The sequence below is a fragment of the Centruroides sculpturatus genome, unplaced genomic scaffold (genome assembly GCF_000671375.1).
Source record: "Centruroides sculpturatus isolate CEXI.00-Female unplaced genomic scaffold, Cexi_2.0 scaffold1413, whole genome shotgun sequence".
NCBI lineage: Eukaryota > Metazoa > Arthropoda > Arachnida > Scorpiones > Buthidae > Centruroides > Centruroides sculpturatus.
In genome coordinates, this window is record NW_019385550.1 from 183594 (window position 1) to 202177 (window position 18584).

Here is an 18584-nt window from a genome sequence, read left to right on the forward strand (position 1 = left end):
TTGAGCATCGGGGTTTCGAGTGGAGACTAAAGATGTATGATCTGCTTCAGATTTCCTGGGGAGGACAGAAATCCGAGTGATGGACGTTTACCACGAGACTCGTCGGACGCACGAACCTGTTGTCAAGCAGTTGCAGCTGTATGAAGTGGAAACGGGCAGCGTGGTGGTCAAGTTGGATCTTCAACTGTTCAATGTCTGAAGGACGGGTGTTGAGCGTGTTGTTAACGTTACACATTCCAAATTTCGAGGCAATGTCTATAATGTACAGTGCATGAAGAATTGTTGTTTTTCATTTATACACTGTTATTGCTCAAGAATTTTTATATATACGTAAAAGGGCATTCGTCATATTTTAATATTCGACCATACATTCAATTACTTCAGCAGAAAATTTCACACAGTGTTATTTTTGTTAAAATCTTATTGTATGTAATGTGGTCAAACTGCATACCAAGCTAACATTCCCTTTCTGTCATGTACAAGCAAGCAGTGAACAGAATAAAAATGAAAACTTCTTTATTTTAACGAGCGAATTAACAACGAACAACACCAATTTGACACAATTAAGTATTATTTTCATATAAAATCTAATACACTGTGGGACTACGTGCGTGCTTATTATCGACGCTATGTACACTTTTTTCCGACCAGCAGAAAATGTTTGAGCTTTAAATAACTGCCTTGGAATGTAGATAAATGATGCGATTATCCATCTGTTAAAAAAAGAAAACAAACACATAATTAGTCTGATACACAAATACAATTAAAATATGTTTTTGTCGCAAACTTACATTCTTATCTCTCCTCGATGGAGGCATTAAAATAAGACTATAGTTAATATTGGAATAGTTATAAAAGAAAAAAATTACCAGAATACACGTGTTAATCTAGTGTGAAACGCAGACCGTTAAGGCACAAATATTAAAAAAATGCCAACACTTTGTACTGTACATGCTTAAACTTTTGATATTTGTACTGATAATTCTATGATGATAATGCCTGCTTTGTGTGTGTCTCAGAAATAAATAGTCAGGTACAGATTTGTACAAAAATGAACAATATACAGGGTGTCCCAAAAGTCTCCATACAGTGACACAAATAAATAAAACCATTGAACACTGGTAGATGGTTCATGTTTGACCAATGGGCTGTCTATGCAGTGTGCTGGATTTTCTTCGTGTATCTAAAACCGAAACAGAATCCAGTTTCCACATAGGAAGTCCTGCTAGAAGTTACCCACTGGCAGATCACCCATGTGTTCCATTGCCGTACTCTGTCAATACAAATTCTAAAGTTACATTTCACCTATGGAAACTTTTGGGAACCCCTGTAGAATACGACATGTTTTAGTGCTAATTATAACAAAGAATTATGGAGATTTCTGGCACCTGAGTGACATTTGCTACGACGAAATGTAATATGTTAAAGATTAATCGATGCATCGAAGTCATACAATCCTTAATTTCTTAAATGATATGCTTTAACATTTTGTACGTTTGAAACCGTTTCGAGTTATTACTGGGTAGAACTGAGGAGAGTGACAATGGTTGACGTACAAAAGATGGACCGAAAGTCAGTTGAATAAGAAACACATATAAATCCCAAATGATCTGTTTTAACATTGCTTTATGGATGAAAATTCATGAACAATTTGCAATTTTTGCCATATCTTATCTAATTTTTCTTCCTTAGATGGTGAATGCAATGAAATCTGAAATTACAGATTTCATTGATACTTTGTCTAGATAAGAAAGAGAAGCAAGTAAAATTAAAGATTGTGTGACTATGTGGGTGATCATGTCTATAGATTTGGCACCAGCGACATTTTTTATCGCCAACAGAAATTTTCATTTCGATCGGGGAGACATCAGTGGCGGAAACCTATCTGGCGTCCGTGACAGTAACAGGGGTCAGAGGCGACGGGGGGCAAAACAGAATCTTTACCTGCAGGGCGAGGCCTGGAATGAAAGCACATTTCACAAAGGTCCAGGGCAGGGTGATTGGCATAAGTGCATATCGAACAGTTCCATTTGTTACTTTGGTTGTCCTCGTCATCATCTCCTTCATACCGATTACCTTTACTAGCAGCTGGAGTGAGATTTAGTTTCTTCTCTGCAAAACAGAATTTTTAAAATATATTTTATTAAAACAAGCATATTTTTATTAAATTTTTGTTTTAAATGACTGACCTGAGTTAAGATTTGGAATAGGCGGGCCAGTAAAGATGTTTTTGTAGAATCCTTCGTCAACCACCCCCAAACGCACTGTAATAATCACAAAGACATTAACGAAACGTTTGACGCTGGTTACACAATATGGAAATACAACTCACTCTGCCCTTTCTGTTGCATGTCCACTTCTAAGGTCAAGCACTTGCAATCAACCCTCAACTGCATATTTTCTTCTCTTAGTTTCTGTATTTCTTCCATCTGAAAACACCAAGCATACTTTTAACTCTCAATGTAATGGGTCTTAGAAACGGTGGACCAAATCTGCTCGTTCCGAAGACAATACCAAATCGTGGCCATTGTGTGGGGTTTGCGATGGTAAAAAAGTCTCTGAGAATTTGATGAATAACAGAGTTACACTACGTGGAAGACAAATTGTTTCCTATAAAATGTCTCTTTGATATGCCATTTTGAAATCTGGGAAAATCTCTGCATATCTACATTGATGAAAGTTATATTTATTGTATTGAAATAAGTTGACGTGTATAAGAGCATGCTCTTATTTGTGAGAAAGACCTCCTCCAGAACAAATAACTGGAATTCCTCAAAACTTTAACTGAAGAATGATTTTTTACTCAACCAATTCAAGTTAACCAGGTTCCACTGTACTACACTTAAAACATTAAATTTATCAAATATATATGTAATTTAAAAGATAAACAGTTAGGGTGCATATACTTTTCGTTTTGTATAGATCGATCTGTAAAATCGGATCAGTCCTTGTCATGTAATACAGATAGCTTCTGTCATGGCAGAAAGTATACGAGTAGGATAGAAGATGGCGGCAAGTTTAGGAATCATTTTAGAAATATTATCGGAATTAGATTCAGAATCCGAGTAAGAAGAATTAATTTTGGTTAATTATTTAACACAATATAAAAGTAAGAAAAAAAAGAAATCAGTATGCAAAATAACTATGTTTCGGAGGTTGCATTAGAATATAGGGCAAATGTTTTTAAAGAACACTTTCGAGTAAGTCGACTTACTTTCGAAAATTTACTGAAGGATCTAGTTCCCACTTTATTACAATCAAAAGAAATAATAATAGGAAAAGGAAGAAATGCACTGTCATCTTAACTTCGACCATGGAAGCCGCCATCTTTAATCTCTTTTATCCGATCCAAATGATCCTACCCTCTGCTTGGATTAGTTTGATCGAGATCCAGTTGATCCTAGATGGCGTTTGTATACGCAAATAGAGATCGATCGGATCACAGTAGTTCATTTGTATACACGATTTGTACGATCGAAGTGATCTTGGATCAGTTTGATCCCAAAAGTATATGCACCCTTAGCGAGGGAAAAAATTAGCATTTTTTGGGAATTACCGATATACGTTCATACATTATATTCCATTAGAGTTTTATGGATAAACTATGATCTGACAAAAACTGTATTCGTCGTTCATCATGTTAATTCAATTTGGAGCGTTAGATACACATTGGAAACTATAAACAAGTGAGAATTTGAACAGATGTTACTTACAAGTGAAAACTTTAGAGATAAAAGAAACTGTGGCAAAAACCATGACCTACCACGTAAACTTTTTCGAAACTTTATTTTTATACCAAGTTCTGTTTCAAATGCTGATTCTTCCACCCAAAGAAGCTTGATTGATTAAGCAAAAAATAATTGCTAAAACATTTTTTGTAATTTTAGTGATGGTGGATCAAGTGTTTGTGTTTTATGATTCATTAAATTTGATTAGATTTTGCTTACACATTTCATGATTCATAAAACAATGTTGTTAGCCAAGACTCTAGTGTGTGCACATGTATGCATGCTTATATTGGTAAAGTCAAAATGATTTTTTAACATTTTTGACTTTATACAAAATTTTTAAAGTCGAGGACTTCATTCAAGTGCTTCCCCAACATTTCCCAATGAGGAGGACCTTTTTGTGTATCTTGTAAGTTCATTTTGTAGTCGGATCCGGTGGATAATCAACATTAATAAGGAAAGCAATAATTTAATAATTATTAATTTATGTGGCAACAATAATAAATTTTTGTATTCACTTACATTAATAAATTCATTTCTCCGTTTTCCCTGTAGTCTTTCTTCTAGCAAGTTTACATCTTTCCTCAACGCATAAGAAAACTGTTTGTGTTTATATAATTCAAAGTGTAGCATTTGAAGTTGCATCTTCTGATGATCGATAAGAGCTAAATAACAAAGAGAAATATCAAAAAGATGCGACAAAATTTCTTTGTAAAAATCAAGAAATTATCACCATACCTTTCTCATAAGCCTTTTCGACTTTATTTTCTTTAACTTCTTTGATCTGGTGATCTGGTATAAACAGTACTTCGGAAAGTTGAGGCGTGATCGCAGTCGGCAGATTGAAAATGGTGTTCTGGTTCATGATATTTCCGGATGTATTTTCAGAATATAATTTGTAATTTTGAAGATTTGGCATTTCGTTGCTTCTCTGATGATTTTCAGCAAAATAAAACTGCCCTTGATAAGTGTATGTAATGAGGGGAGGACCGTTTGCATTGGAAGTGGAAAGAGAGGGAGGGGGAGGTGGAGGGGGAGTGGGAGTGACAGAAGTCGGATAGTGTGGAGATGAGGAAGACGAAGACGAGTGAGAAAATGGTATGGGAGATATCCTGGTGGCATGATATGGAGGAGCTAAGTGAGATAATACTGGAGGATAGTAAGATGACTGCGGAAGGTTGGGAGACTGCAGCACCAGCCGTGGCTGGGCTGTCGTCAATACTGGGGAAGAATAAGTTGAAGCTGACGTGACCATCACGTAAAGCGGCATGCTGTAATCTTTTGTCTTCATCTCTCCGGAAAATCCAGAGCAAGAAACAGGATGAGGGAATTGCGAATTGTAGGGAACATTTCCATTATTAGTGACGGGATAAGAAAAGCCTCTAGCATAATTAGGAACATACTGCGTTGATACTTTGGGCATTCTGCCTTGGTCGACCATGTATGCATTTCTGATCTGTGGAACATCTCCATATCCCGAACTAAATGCGTAATGAGACGACAGCTCGTACACATTGGATGCAGATGATTTCCGTGCAGGCAGAAAGTTGCCATTTGTCACATGGATCGACTGGTTTTCCAGCACCGCAGTGGAATTTTCATTGCCAATGCGGTTCCGATCCACGTTTTCTTTTCTGTCGACAATCAGCAGATTATCCATATCTTTTACTAAAGGTTTGTGATCGTCTTGAAAGCCATAATTGTTGAATTTAAAATCGTAAATTTCTTGCTTATCACTCAATTCCTCGCTGTTAAACTTATCCATCTGTTGCAATGGTATGTAATTTTGTTTTATGTCCTTCAAGATCTTGATGCACGTTTCCTTATCTGGCCCATGCTAAAGGAAGAAGAAAAATTTACACCAAATTAAATATCACCATTTATCTATGGAAAAGATATTGATTAATTGAAGAAGCTGGTGATTTCACATAACCATAATTGAATTACCAATTATGGTTATGAGAAAAACAAAGTGAATAATGATTGATTAATTGATGTGAGTTACAGAAATATGGTTAGACAACCTGATCCGTAAAGGGTCAGACAGCATAGGCCAAAGACCAGACAAGCAACAATTCCGAAACCCTTGCTAACTATAATAATTTATGGCAACATGAAACACATTCAGAACATGCTAGCCCATTTTAGTACAGGGTACATCTTGTGGCCATCTGCACAATAAAAGTTTCTGAGTCAGCCAGAGTCAAGCTCACCAGTGACTGAGCGGTTAAAATGACTGAAAACTGGCAGTCGGTCATTACATACCACTAACCAAAGGGCCAACCATCTTGAGTTTTCTTTGCATATTTAACAACCAAATAGGGAGCCAGTTTCCCATAAAAACCCTCCCAAGAGGCACCCCATGAGAGATTGTCCAAGTGTTGCAACTATATAGCACATCAATCAATCAGTGAGTCAAATTATTCCTCAAAGAACTGTCATGCATACCTGATTAATGCAGGCCAGTATGGTTTCATTAGACAAATCCGGAAATTGGGATTTGAACTCCTCTTCCAACTGCTTTACATTAACTGTCTTTAGGGAATTCATTGCTGTGATCTGACTTATCCTTGACTAATGATGCAGTCTCCAAATTACCTGCAATTTTAAACTGATGTTTATATGAAAAATACTAAACATAATATCAAAATTATAGAATTTTTCCATTACAGAGAAAATGATAAATTCCTGCAGAGATTCTGTTAAGCATCTGCGGGAGACGAAGCATAGGAGATTCCTTTCATAGAACAATGGCAAGTTAATATTCTAACTGCCAACACAAGAAATCAACATTCAATTCTGCCGATGATCCCGACAAGCAGATAACTTTGACTTTATAAGATGGCAGAAGTGAATCAGAAATGGAATTACAGTAATACCCCGAACTTACGCGATAGGTGGGACCGAGCGATAACTGCGTAAGTCGGGGTATAATTTCGCAATTTGTGTAAAATCCAAGTCTGTTGTATATAAGCTAATAAATGTTCTCGTTAATCTTATCTCGTCTTTTGATTCATTCACAGTTACAAGAAATCACCACATAGAGTCTCTCGAGTCTCCGTAGATATAACAAACAAACAAATAAATAACACAAAATAAATTGTAGCTATGTGTCGATTCCGCATGACACGTCCGAACATGTAAGCTGAACAATAGTGTGGGTGGAGTGAGTAATCGAGAGTTACGTGGCGCTCAAACAAAAGACGAATCGAGAAGATTTGAAAATCGCGTAAGTCGAGGTATTACTGTATACATAATAGAGCCTTTTCAATTAGCCAGTAATAAAAAAAAAAGAAAAACATGAAAAAATGAAGACCTTATATAAAAACATGCCATTTACTAAAGCAACGGTGGCAAGAAATTAAAATATGCTTCCTGTACGCGAGAGTACTTCCCTTGGTGCCGAAATAAGTTTCGGACAGACAGCACAGACGTATACAAGAGAAAGATACTAGTGCATTGCCCACTGCAGGTGAGTGCCTTCTGTCGGATGATTCATATTAAAGTATTGTCAACATACTACAGGGAGTCGGGTAGGTAGCCACCTTTACCAAAATATCCATGCTTCCCTCGAGGGATTCCCCTCATGAGCCCACCACCAAAAAAGCAGCCATCAATTTAACCAATAAAATAAACTCTTATTCGCTTCTTGTATTACTCTTCCGTCTATTAATACATGCATTATCAAAGTCAGAACTTTGGATTTTGTAAGCACTAAATATTTGTCTTAAAAATGAGAATAACAAAAGATTCTGAAATTGTTATATTCAAATTTATTTCATATAATTTTTAATAAAATATGAAAATAAAAATGGGACCTAAAATTTCTCCGAAAATTACTGAATGTATGCAAAATAAAACATTTTACAAACAAATTATTACTACATAGTTTGGGAAATACAAATAATCTAATTGGCCTAACCTAAAATTTGCCTGCAACACTAAGCCGATAAATTAAAGCTTTTAAAATTTAACACGTGTCACCATCACAGAATAACATGTACGATTATAAACTCGACGTAATATATCAATTAATAGAAATAAAACGGAAGTCAGACCTATTTTTAGTGTGGGAAGCAAATTAATGAACATTTTGCCGTCCAAAAACAATTTCTTTATGATGTCGAAGATCGTGAAATTTTTTAAACGAAAGTTATTCAAAAGATGCACCAATTTTTGCAAAACGGCGACAAATTTTTTAGTGTGCGTGACTGACTTTTTGTTATTATTATTTGTTGAAAATGCAAGCATATTTTATGTTTTAAAATATATTTTGATGTTAATATCTTTCATTTTTATAATAAATCTATGAAAAATGAAGTTTATAAAATGGCAATAAAACTTCTATTTAGATATTTAATTGAGATGATTTGGAAAAATTTATAACACAGTTTATTAATTTGAAAATTTTCTGCGTGGAGAAAATCGTTTTGATACGAGTAGACACCAAATTTCTCCCATTAAATGTCGTAAAGAGTTTTGAAATAAAACTGGATTTTCTTTTTTTTTGGCTCCTTTAGTATTTCTTTTACCAAACATTTCCTGGAAACTGCATTAGTTTCTCCCAACTTCATTTGAGATCGGAAATATTCTACACATTGTAAGAACACAGACGCAAAGAACTTTAAATTTTGCTTAAAAACACCTAATTTGTAAAATATCTGCAAACCTCTTTTTGGAACCTTGCAAACATCACTCCAACCCACTCTATTTAGATAAACATTGCAAGAATGCACCCTTTTACGCAGTTATCTCGTGGCTTTAAGCCGAGCACGAATATTTGATTTTGTAAAGATTTATTAGAATGCCGTCACTCTACAGGGTAAGTCAATTTCTTCGTATATACAAATTCTGTGTTTTGCAATTGATGTGCCGATAGACAAAACAATTACATCTACCTTAGAAGAATCCAAAAGTTATACCAAAATTGCCAAGTAATTTAACAGAAGATTGTCCCAGGCACATGTCACATAGTGTGGTGTATCCTGTACTGTTCTTAAATTCTTTGGCAACTCTGGTAACTTCCACGCATCAATGTGCCCTTTTCGAAACAAAGTACATTACTTCAAATAAATAATTCCATTAAACTAAGTATGGATTATTTAATTTTAATTTCCCTTATGCATATGTATCCTTTATATACTCAATCAGAAAAGAGGATAATTTAAATAGCAGTGTATTGAGCCAATTTTCTGAAGGTCTGCCATTCGGTACTAATAAATACTAAATTGTCAGGAACTTCTACACAATTGATGCCATTTTATAAGTTTCAAAATAGGCCATATATTTGAAGAAAATACTTACGGCCAATTTAAAGAAACGTTTTCAAACCAATTTTGGCTCGCAATATTGTTTGCAAAGAATGTAGTACAGGTAGCCCTTGGTTTACACCGGTTCAATTTACGTCGATTCACAATAACGCCGCTGCGCAATTCACCCTTTCGAGGTGTAATTCCCCGATTTTCCCTATGCCAGACTGATTTTCATTTCAGTGTTGACATATTTACCGAGCTGCGACATTGTACATTTGTTAAAACAAAGATTTTTATTGAATATATTTATTTTTTCTGTTTAATATTATTGGGCATGTATACATTTGCATTAAATTAATATTAAAATACTAAACGTTTAGGTACCCACGAGTCAAGATATTAAACTTAATAGTCCAATAAATGGCATCCGAATCCATAGCGCCAATGAATGTATCCCGTATCAGTTCATTCAGGAAAACACCTTACGACGCAATAACACTTCTGGCGATCACAAATCATCGTTAGTGAGACAAATCTACTTCTCGTTGGCCAGACGATACTTTTTTATTAGCCAGACGATATTTATCTCTCCTTAGCCACCTTGAATTTTCCCGCTCAAACTGACCTTATATATGCGCTACGGCGACCGGTGGTTGACCAATCAGTGTCTTCGCTCGTCTGTAGCTCTATGTTGGGTTAATGTATCCTTTCAACTAAGGAAAGTTTGACGGATGAAGTTTGTGAGTTAGACAATGTTGGGAGCGAAGTGCAAATGTAAAAAGGAGCATCATATTCGACCATATTCCGAAATTCTTATTGAAAGAAATAAAAAATGTAAACAATTAAAGATGGATACTTTTTTCCGAAAAATGTAAGAAATTCGAAACTAAAATTTTTAAATAAAAACATTTTACTTTATTTTATGTTAAAATACATTTTAAAAATTAAATTTATGTGTATTTTATATTATATTGTATTAATAAACAAAATTATTAGCTTATTTTTCACTTATGTAGAACCTAACCCTATACCTTACCGTAAATACGGGTTCGTTTTACGCCGGCTTTTGTAGGAACGGAACTGCGGCGTAAACCGAGGGCTACCTGTATATGCATAATGTGCCAGAAGCAACTTCCGAATTTAGAATTTAATCTGTAGATTCTGAATTTCTCACAATTTAGTTTTTATCTCGGAAATAACTTAATATGTCAGTAGATTCAGGTTCGTATGAAATCAAACTTTCAGGATGATTAAGTTCGTCTGATAAAATGCTATTTTGATACCAACTGATAAACGGGGAATGTTTTTCAATGCATTATCAAAATTCACATATTTGTCAAGCTACGATATCAAATACACTGAGAACATGAGTCAATAATAAGTACAGGAATCTAGTAATGTTTATACAAACTAACCTCTATTTGTACTTGTGTAAAGTGTCCACAACAATATTGTTTCACTTGTAACAAAATTAAATCCACGAATTATTGGCTTATTTAATTAATACAATGCTCTAACAACATAATGCACACTACCAATACGGCTCAAAAGAATCAATGTGACAAGTGCCGGATTTATTTATTTGCTATCTAAATTTTAACACTATCACACTAAGAATATTCAAGGACCTGTTTATTATACAATAAAGATATAACAGATTAATTCTTTACATGTGACGCAATAGCAATGAGTTAATAAGCAAAAATGTAACACCTAATCTATTACATATTTTTTATTTTAATGCCAAAATAGGCAATAGCAAAACACGGACTTCAGATAAGAAGGACGGTCCGACAAAAGTGAAAAAGATAACGTATATACAGACAAGCGACATTTGTTCGAATTTCAAAATAGAGAACGATTGAAATTATAACTCCTACTAGATCAATATTTATTAATATGTTTAAAATTTGCAATTGGTAGTCTGCACGTTGTAAACTTTTAAAAACTCCAGTTTGCAACCAATTGAACAAGCAATTGACATCGATTTTCTAAATTAAATATTCCAATACCCATAACTGTTTTTGGAATTCTAATACATAAATTATGCAAGATGCAGATTTAACATTATACAAATATATATATTTCAAGTAACATGTTCAGAAATCGGAAACTTTTGTACTACTTTTCGACCTCTGCATTCTGGAGACCGAGTACTTGGAGTGATTATTAATCTTGCCTAGCATCTGTAGAGAGGAAAATGGGACACTTGGTCCCACCTAAGATCGAGTAAAAAATTCTACAGATTATAATTGCAAAAGTGATTAAGATACATAACCTTACACCCAATTTTTAATTATGAAAACTATTTTATAGTAAGTAAATTCCACTTTTTATCTACTAATTTTTGTACTACTCAAATGGACCCACCAGTAGCCAAACAGTTCCAGACACTGAGAGTTTGGTTGTGGGTTTGCACCTCGCCAGGATAGACTGGCCACGTGGCGTTTTCTGGGTTCTCTCTAAATAGGGGCCAGTTAACCTTAAAAGACCTCCCAGAAGGCATCCTCCCCTAAGCAGATCGCCCAAGTGTGTGTTGCAATAACTTAATAAACAAACAAACAGCCACTCAAATGAATATCTGTGTGATTCGCTGAATGAAAATAATCTGGCAGTTTAGGTTTAGACAAGGTCCATTTGCGTAATCAATTTTACATATTTTAAGTTCTTTACATCACATACATTATCTAAAATTCAAAATAATTTAAACAAAACCTGAATTTTAACCTAGCCTAAACAGTTAAATTAGGCCTACTTGGCTGTTTATACATACACAGCCCACTTGCTTCTCTGACTCATCTGTCTATTGTTTTTCCAACTAATTGTTAATCAATTTCAGTAGATATGATCTTTACACTGGACTGAGGATGTGGTTTCAATTGCAATTACTACGTTACTTCTCTAAATATAACTTCTAACGCCTACACATTCTGATGTAACTTATCATTTTATCTTAACAGATCTCTTAAGTGTCCTATAAGTCAAAATTTAATCACAGTTAGAACCATTCTCTTTCATTTTGATAAAAGTTTAACAAGTTTTACAAGTTATTATATTGATTTTAGCAAAATTAATTATTATTAATAAAACAGTTATAGAGATAATAAGGAACCATTAAACAACAAATAAATGTTACTGATGTATACTAAGCTAACATCTAACAGATTCAATTTCCCCCTTTTCCTGTCCTGTGGTTTTTTAACGCCCATTGTGCATTTGTCTGGTCGACAATGAGGTGGCCAACTGGTGACGGATAGTGACATATTCCAGACAGATCACCCCCAAAAAGCTTTGAGTTTGCTCACCCAGATTCAATTCTGGGTCCTCTAGGGTGTTTGGGATGTCTACCCTTCGATCATGTAGTCATATGAATTTATCTAATGAACAATTTCATTGTATAAGTTACCATGTAACATCCTTAGTCATAATAAAATTTACTTATATGGTATATAGAGGAACCATAATATTTTAAGTATTGAATATTTAGGTCCTCTAAAAGTCTCAATCCAGCCCTTCTCTGAATGTGTGTCTGCATATTTATCATTGCCAAAATTTTCCCTAAATATAGGCAGTTGCACTACTGTCTTGTATCAAGGTCAATAACTAGAAATTAATTCTATAATTACCTTTATGCAAAGTTTCAGTAAATAAATATACCGTAACACAGCCCAGAAATAATCTTGCAGTTTAGACTTACATTTTATAAAGTAATGAACAAAATTAATCTTTTTAATTGATAATATATGAAAGAATGTCTTCATTTATCTAAATTACTTACATTATCAACTTCATTATCAACATGGCATTTCAGATTAATCTTTAAAATATTCTCTTGCTTAAATTTAACTATTTACAGATTAGTATTTATTAGAATTTATAAGCAGATTTTGCAAAGGATCGCTTGTAGATTGTCAGCTCTTTTCACTTTTTTACTCCTATGGGTACGGTCTATAGCAGCGGTCGCCAACCTTTCTGACCTCATGGACCGCTAAACTCACGATTTTGAATTCCGCAGACCACTATTGTAAATTTTTTAAACTACAAACATCGAGTATTTCGCATTTCTTTTGTCATACTTCGCGTAACCTCGAGTCAATCGATATCTGAATTTCTCCACGGTTCACCAGTTGGTGACTGCTGGTCTATAGCTCTGATAACATCTCATTCAGAGCTACATTCATACCCAAAAAGTACTTTAAATACTTCTAAATTTCTTAAAAGATCTTTTCAAACATTTACACCTCTAAATTAAGTTTGTAAATGAATGAATGTATTATCAAATTGTTGAAATGTTTAGAAAGGAAGCTAACGTTCAGAAATAGGAAGTCAAAGTATACAAATATATCAACCTAACTGCAATTTCCTTCCCATTCCCAAATGATAATATTTCGAAACTATAGGGAATTACAAAAGAATCGACAGGATAACTAACACTCATCAACAGATATAAAACTGTTAATTGAGGTTCAAAACTAGAAACAAAACATAATACATTGTCAAGGTAAGTAGATTTAATTATAGGCAAAAGTATGGCTTATTTTTAATTAATCAATTCTGAAATTTAATTGAGTTTTGCCACCATAATTTATAAATATTAACAATTAAAAATTTGAATGCTGAAAGAAAAATATGATCAAGAACGAGTCTTGAACTAGCACTTCTGCATACCAAGCAGGATAATGATTTATATGTAGAAAACGTAAATATAAGTAAATAAAATGCATTCATGCAAAGTTTAAATGATAAATATTTACCTGAGAGTATATTTTATAATAAATAAATTAAAAAACAAGTTTGTGCCCATAAGTAATACACTGTTTAATTATCTAACAGAACAATAAATTAATAGTTTGTATCAAGTTCTAAATTGAGTGAATACCCAATTTAAAATATGTAACACGATCTATTAATTCTATTATTTATCATAAATAGAGCATTCAACTAAAGTATATTTATACAAAATAAAATCAAAAATGTTGTTGTTAGATAATACACGATTTATTATCAAACAACACAAGAAATCACTGGTTTGCGTCAACTTATGCGAGTAAATAACTCACAATACTATAACATAAACAACAGTTAGCACAATACCGATAAATAAAATTACCGGTTAATAATTGAACCGTATCTTAAATGCATTCTACAGCATCTCAATCCGTCGAGCCATCGTAAGTCTGAGAACACTGGTCGTACGGAAACTTCCAAAATGCAATTCTATGCCATTCGGTAGAGAAAAAATTTTCACGCATCACACCTCTCACGTTAGGTTAACAAACGGACAAAATATTTTGGCACACCATCTATCATTAACTAATCTACATCCATCTAAATTTAATTTGCAATGAATACGGGAGCACTCGTAAAGGATGGAGAATTTGAAGAAAACGAAAAAATATATTTTTCCGAAGACCGTGCTGACCTTCGACAAAGAGCATAAAATCAAAGATAAAAAGAAAGGAAGCGGGAATCTGTATCAAACCAAAGAGCCGGAAGAAATCGAGACTAAAGAGACGAACAAAGTCGAGATTGTTCCAGAGTTAAAAGAGGAAGCCATCTGCGAGGAAAAGAAGAAAGATTAAATAATGTAATATTTATAGGATAAGTGGACGAGAGCACAGATAATCCGTAGTTCTCCGGAAGGGTTCCTTTCACCGTTTTTACTCCCGTAGGCACTCTCCGTGGCCAAGTCGAGGTCTGAACCCCTCGTTCGGAGCCGCAACTTTACCAAACGGTCCACAAACCCACAATTTCCGTGGTAGACAAATGGAAACGACCACAGTTAAGCGCCACCTCCGTAAGCTAAGCAGTTACTCTGTTTATTTATATAAAATAACAGAATTAATAGGTCATGATGATCACAGACACTTCTCAGGTGACAAATTTGTCAATGTAAGTTTTTAATTAGAAATTATAGCAAATAATTGTCAAAAATGTATTGGATCTTAATTAATATATAAAGAATTCAATTCCTTTTGCATTTAAGAGTTAATATAACTATCTAGTTTACTAAATATTCAATTTATTGTTGAATATATGAGAGTTTTATTTAGTAAACAACATGATTTTGTCAATAGACATGTTTACATCTCTGTACAAGTAGTTGAATAGACTTACCTGTAAGTGATCTGTAAGCATATTTTTCATACAAATAACTCATTTAAAGTTAAAGAAACGACCTCCAAACACTACAAATTCCTACTTTTTTTTACTATTACGAGTAAATGAAGCACTTAATTCAATCGAAGGAAACAAGTTCTTGCATCAAATCATCGTAAGATGACGAAACATCACAACACATGACATGACTTAGGAGTGATTTTTGACGCTTGGGGAGCTAGCATCGGGGATACGTCTACGTCATATTTATTATTAAATATTATTTTATTTATTTTTTTAAAACTGTTTAGTGTATTATATTATTAATAATAATAATAATTTTTATATAACATAAATTAATAATTTTATAATACTTTATATTTTGATTTTTTTTATAATAATTTATTATATATTTACTTGTTAATAATTGTTTTTTTTTTTTTAAAGTTTGAAGCGGTTTTCGGGGTTATGAGTGTCGAGTCCATTTTTAAATGCCTATACATCAAAAATATCTTTGTTTTTTGGCAAAAATACTTATTTGAATAGCTTCCAACAATTTCTTATTTTAAACCGCTTCACGTCATTTCGTTGTAAAGTTTGTAATAGGTNTATCCATAATGTATATAGAAGTTTTAATCCTGTCTCTCTCCCCCCGGGGGAGAATTTCAAAAAATCCCTTCTTAGTGTGCGTTTTCGTGACGTACCCTATCTGTGTACCAAATTTCAACTTTCAACTCCTAACCGTTTGGGCTCTGCGCTGATTATTATTATTATTATCATTATCATCAACCCATCTCGATTATATATTAGATGAGTTTAAAAAATTATAGCTTACATTATGAAGCAGTTATTTCTAAGAAAACAAGATCTGTTATCCTTAAATAAAACCCTTCATTTTAATAATTTATACATTTAACATATTTATGATAAAGTACTTTAAGTTTGAATATTTTTGTGAATAGTCTTTAAAGTAAGTTTCTGAAAACTTAATTAAAGAATCTATATAGTTATCAACATGCTAATGAAAATGTAATATTTTATAGGAAACTATATGGACCACTTCCTCTGTAAAAAAAAAACTTAGAGTTTCACAGAGAAATGGACTTGTAGTTTCAGAGTCAAAGTTGTAAAAAGATAAAATTATGGGGCTGAATAAGCCAAAATCTGAAAAACGAAGGTTTCAACGTAACAGCAGTAGAGGCAGACAGGAAATGGAGAAACCTAATGCTGATGTACAGGAGGAGGAAAGATCAGATGGAGGTGGCCAAGTTCCCTTTTGGGAATTCCAGGAGGATTTAGACATTTTCCTTGCTTCAAAAGCAAATGTAAATCCTCCTCCTGATACATTATCATTATCATCATCATCCTCAGCAACTGAGGAAAATGATGTTGAAGAAATTGGTGATGTCTGTACTTCAAACAATAGCCTGGAGAATAATCGAGCACCACCAACCAAAAAAAGAAAAGAAGCATGTTCTTCCAAAGACGAACCTCACAAATGGTTTTGGGAGTATATAAAAGAAACAAGAGGAGATTGATGAACAACATTGGAAAAAATTAGAGGAAATTGAACTTAAATTTTAATTAAAAACTGGTTTTATATATCGGACTCAATTATAATGACAATCATTTCAACTTTCCATAGACAGGGTTAATGTAATTCTAGTTCTTTTGCTAATTTCTCATCTATTCCCTAATCCCATCATATCCTGATTAAAAAATTTTCAGAATATTTTAGGTTTATATTCTCTTACACCCTTGCTTTTTGAACGATAGAATTACCTGAATTTTGAATTTAGATCTATCTCCTCCCAATTTAATCATCTAGTTATACCATAGTTACACTTTAACTATGTCTTAATATATTTCTCACACTATCTTTCAATGTTATCCAGTCAACAACTTTTCTCATTTTACTTGATTTTAACATTAATTTACTTTGAATTCGAATCGTACTTGTCAGAAGCATGAAGACGACTATGATTACGGACAAACGTTTTAATTAAAATTTGTTGTTACTGGGATATAATAAAGTTCTCGTGTGTTGATTTGTATATTACTCTTCTGAGACTTACATATTATTCTTAAAAAAAAAAAAAAAAAGGAATCAAACTTTCTATTACAGAAAGCTTCATTGTTGATTCCTTTCTTTTCGTACAGGACTCAATAGGAAATGTGATTTTTCCTTGGGTCAGGAGAAAACTTAGGGGCCCTTACAAAATTAATGCCATTTTTACTAACAGAAAATAAATCTCTAAATCTGCTTTTTATTAATAAAGAAGCATTATGTTTAATTTATTCAAAAAATGACAAGAGGAACTCTATTCTCAGACTCCATACAAGCTCTCAATGGCTATGTGGGTTTTAATTTTTTTCTTGGATTTCCAAAGGTTTAATTAAGCCTTAGAAACATTTTGTATTTTCTTCCTTTGTTCGTCAGAATGATAGTAATGTTGAGTATTTTGAATCTTAGCCAATTTATTGTCTAATGGCCTCTGTGTAAAACTACAAATGCATTATATACTTCTGCAAAAATTTAATTCAATAAGAATGTATTTGTTTTTAGACCAAAATAAGAAAAAAAAATGTTCAATAAAAGTAATTGAGTTTTCCCTACTTTTGAATTTAAATAATCTTAGTCAACAAGTGTAAATAAGTGAATTTTAAAATATGAACGTAGAAAAAGCATGAAACAATTTTTAGCTTCTTGGTAAAAAGACATTTGTTGGTTGTAATGTTTCTACAGGGAGCCCTTCAATTGATAGATGACTGAATTTGTGATAAACATCTTATTAAGAACACTGACAACAGATTGTATAAAACTATTCTTTACATTTATTTATTAATTTAACTACAAGACAATTGTAAATTATATTTTTTTAATAAACATTTCAATTCTGCGTCAATAGATCTGCTAATTGATTACGTTTTACTTCCGCAGCCGTACGATTTCTCGTAATTGGGTCTTCTGCAGGTTCATTATAATCATCAACAAATGCATCCTCTGTACAGTCAATATCACCTTGATTAATGCACAAATTGTGCAATATACATGATGTCATTACGACTTTTGACATTGATGAAATGTTTTCCACGTCGAGATATTTCAGTCGACGGAATTGCCCTTTTAGCAGACCTATGGCTTGTTCTACGACAACCCTGATAGAACTGTGTTTTATGTTAAAATTTTTCTGTTTTACAGTAAGATTACAATAATCTTTATATGGTACAATTAAAAATGTATCTAATGGATACATTGAATCTCCAAGTAAATAATACTTATCTCCTAAATACCTTGAAGATTAATTTAAAAACATATTATAAATAGGGCTCTGCTGCCAAACCTGAGAATCACTAAATCACAAATTATGTAATTTTAAAAAAAAGGTGTAATTTTACTATTACATATAAATAAATGTAGTAAAAAAGTATATATTTTTTTATTTTTTGGAGTCTCTGGAATGAATTAATCAAATTCCCATAAAAACCTATGGTAAATTGATAA

The 18584-nt window shown here is 33.1% G+C and overlaps 3 protein-coding genes across 4 annotated transcripts in view; 1 reads left to right on the forward strand and 2 right to left on the reverse strand.

The window, feature by feature from the left end:
• The window catches only part of LOC111640015 (intersectin-1-like), a 60394-nt gene extending 59875 nt beyond the window's left edge, over nt 1-519 (forward strand). Inside the window, exon 42 of the mRNA XM_023386020.1 lies at nt 51-519. Coding sequence (XP_023241788.1) covers nt 51-199 — 149 coding nt within the window. The 3' untranslated portion in view covers nt 200-519. The remainder of the gene's footprint in view (nt 1-50) is intronic.
• LOC111640016 (TGF-beta-activated kinase 1 and MAP3K7-binding protein 2-like) lies at nt 520-15290 on the reverse strand. Of its 2 annotated transcripts, none has more exons than XM_023386021.1 (8): nt 15098-15290; nt 6177-6326; nt 4467-5565; nt 4251-4393; nt 2333-2429; nt 2190-2264; nt 1945-2112; nt 520-713 (listed from the first exon to the last, which is right to left on the reverse strand). In XM_023386021.1, the coding sequence occupies exons 2-8, from the start codon at nt 6276-6278 to the stop codon at nt 706-708; spliced, it is 1692 nt and encodes a 563-aa protein (XP_023241789.1). In that variant the 5' UTR covers nt 6279-6326; nt 15098-15290; the 3' UTR covers nt 520-705. The 2 variants fall into 2 exon arrangements, with proteins under 2 accessions (XP_023241789.1, XP_023241790.1); XM_023386022.1 differs by lacking the exon at nt 15098-15290 and adding an exon at nt 12607-12823.
• A 2680-nt stretch (nt 15291-17970) lies between these two features.
• On the reverse strand, nt 17971-18373 carry LOC111640023 (the record flags this gene model as incomplete). The annotated part of the gene is made up of 1 exon (XM_023386027.1): nt 17971-18373. A coding segment is annotated over one exon (403 nt), but the record flags the coding sequence as incomplete, so codon positions are not given.
• Between the last annotated feature and the right edge of the window lie 211 nt (nt 18374-18584).

Coding starts and splice junctions, on each gene's coding strand:
- LOC111640016 (XM_023386021.1), bottom strand. CDS start 6,278: ATGAATTCCCTAAAGACAGTTAATGTAAAGCAGTTGGAAGAGGAGTTC. Junction 4,394..4,466: donor CGAAAAGGCTTATGAGAAAG/GTATGGTGATAA, acceptor TTTGTTATTTAG/CTCTTATCGATCATCAGAAG. Junction 2,113..2,189: donor TATTCCAAATCTTAACTCAG/GTCAGTCATTTA, acceptor TCTGTTTTGCAG/AGAAGAAACTAAATCTCACT.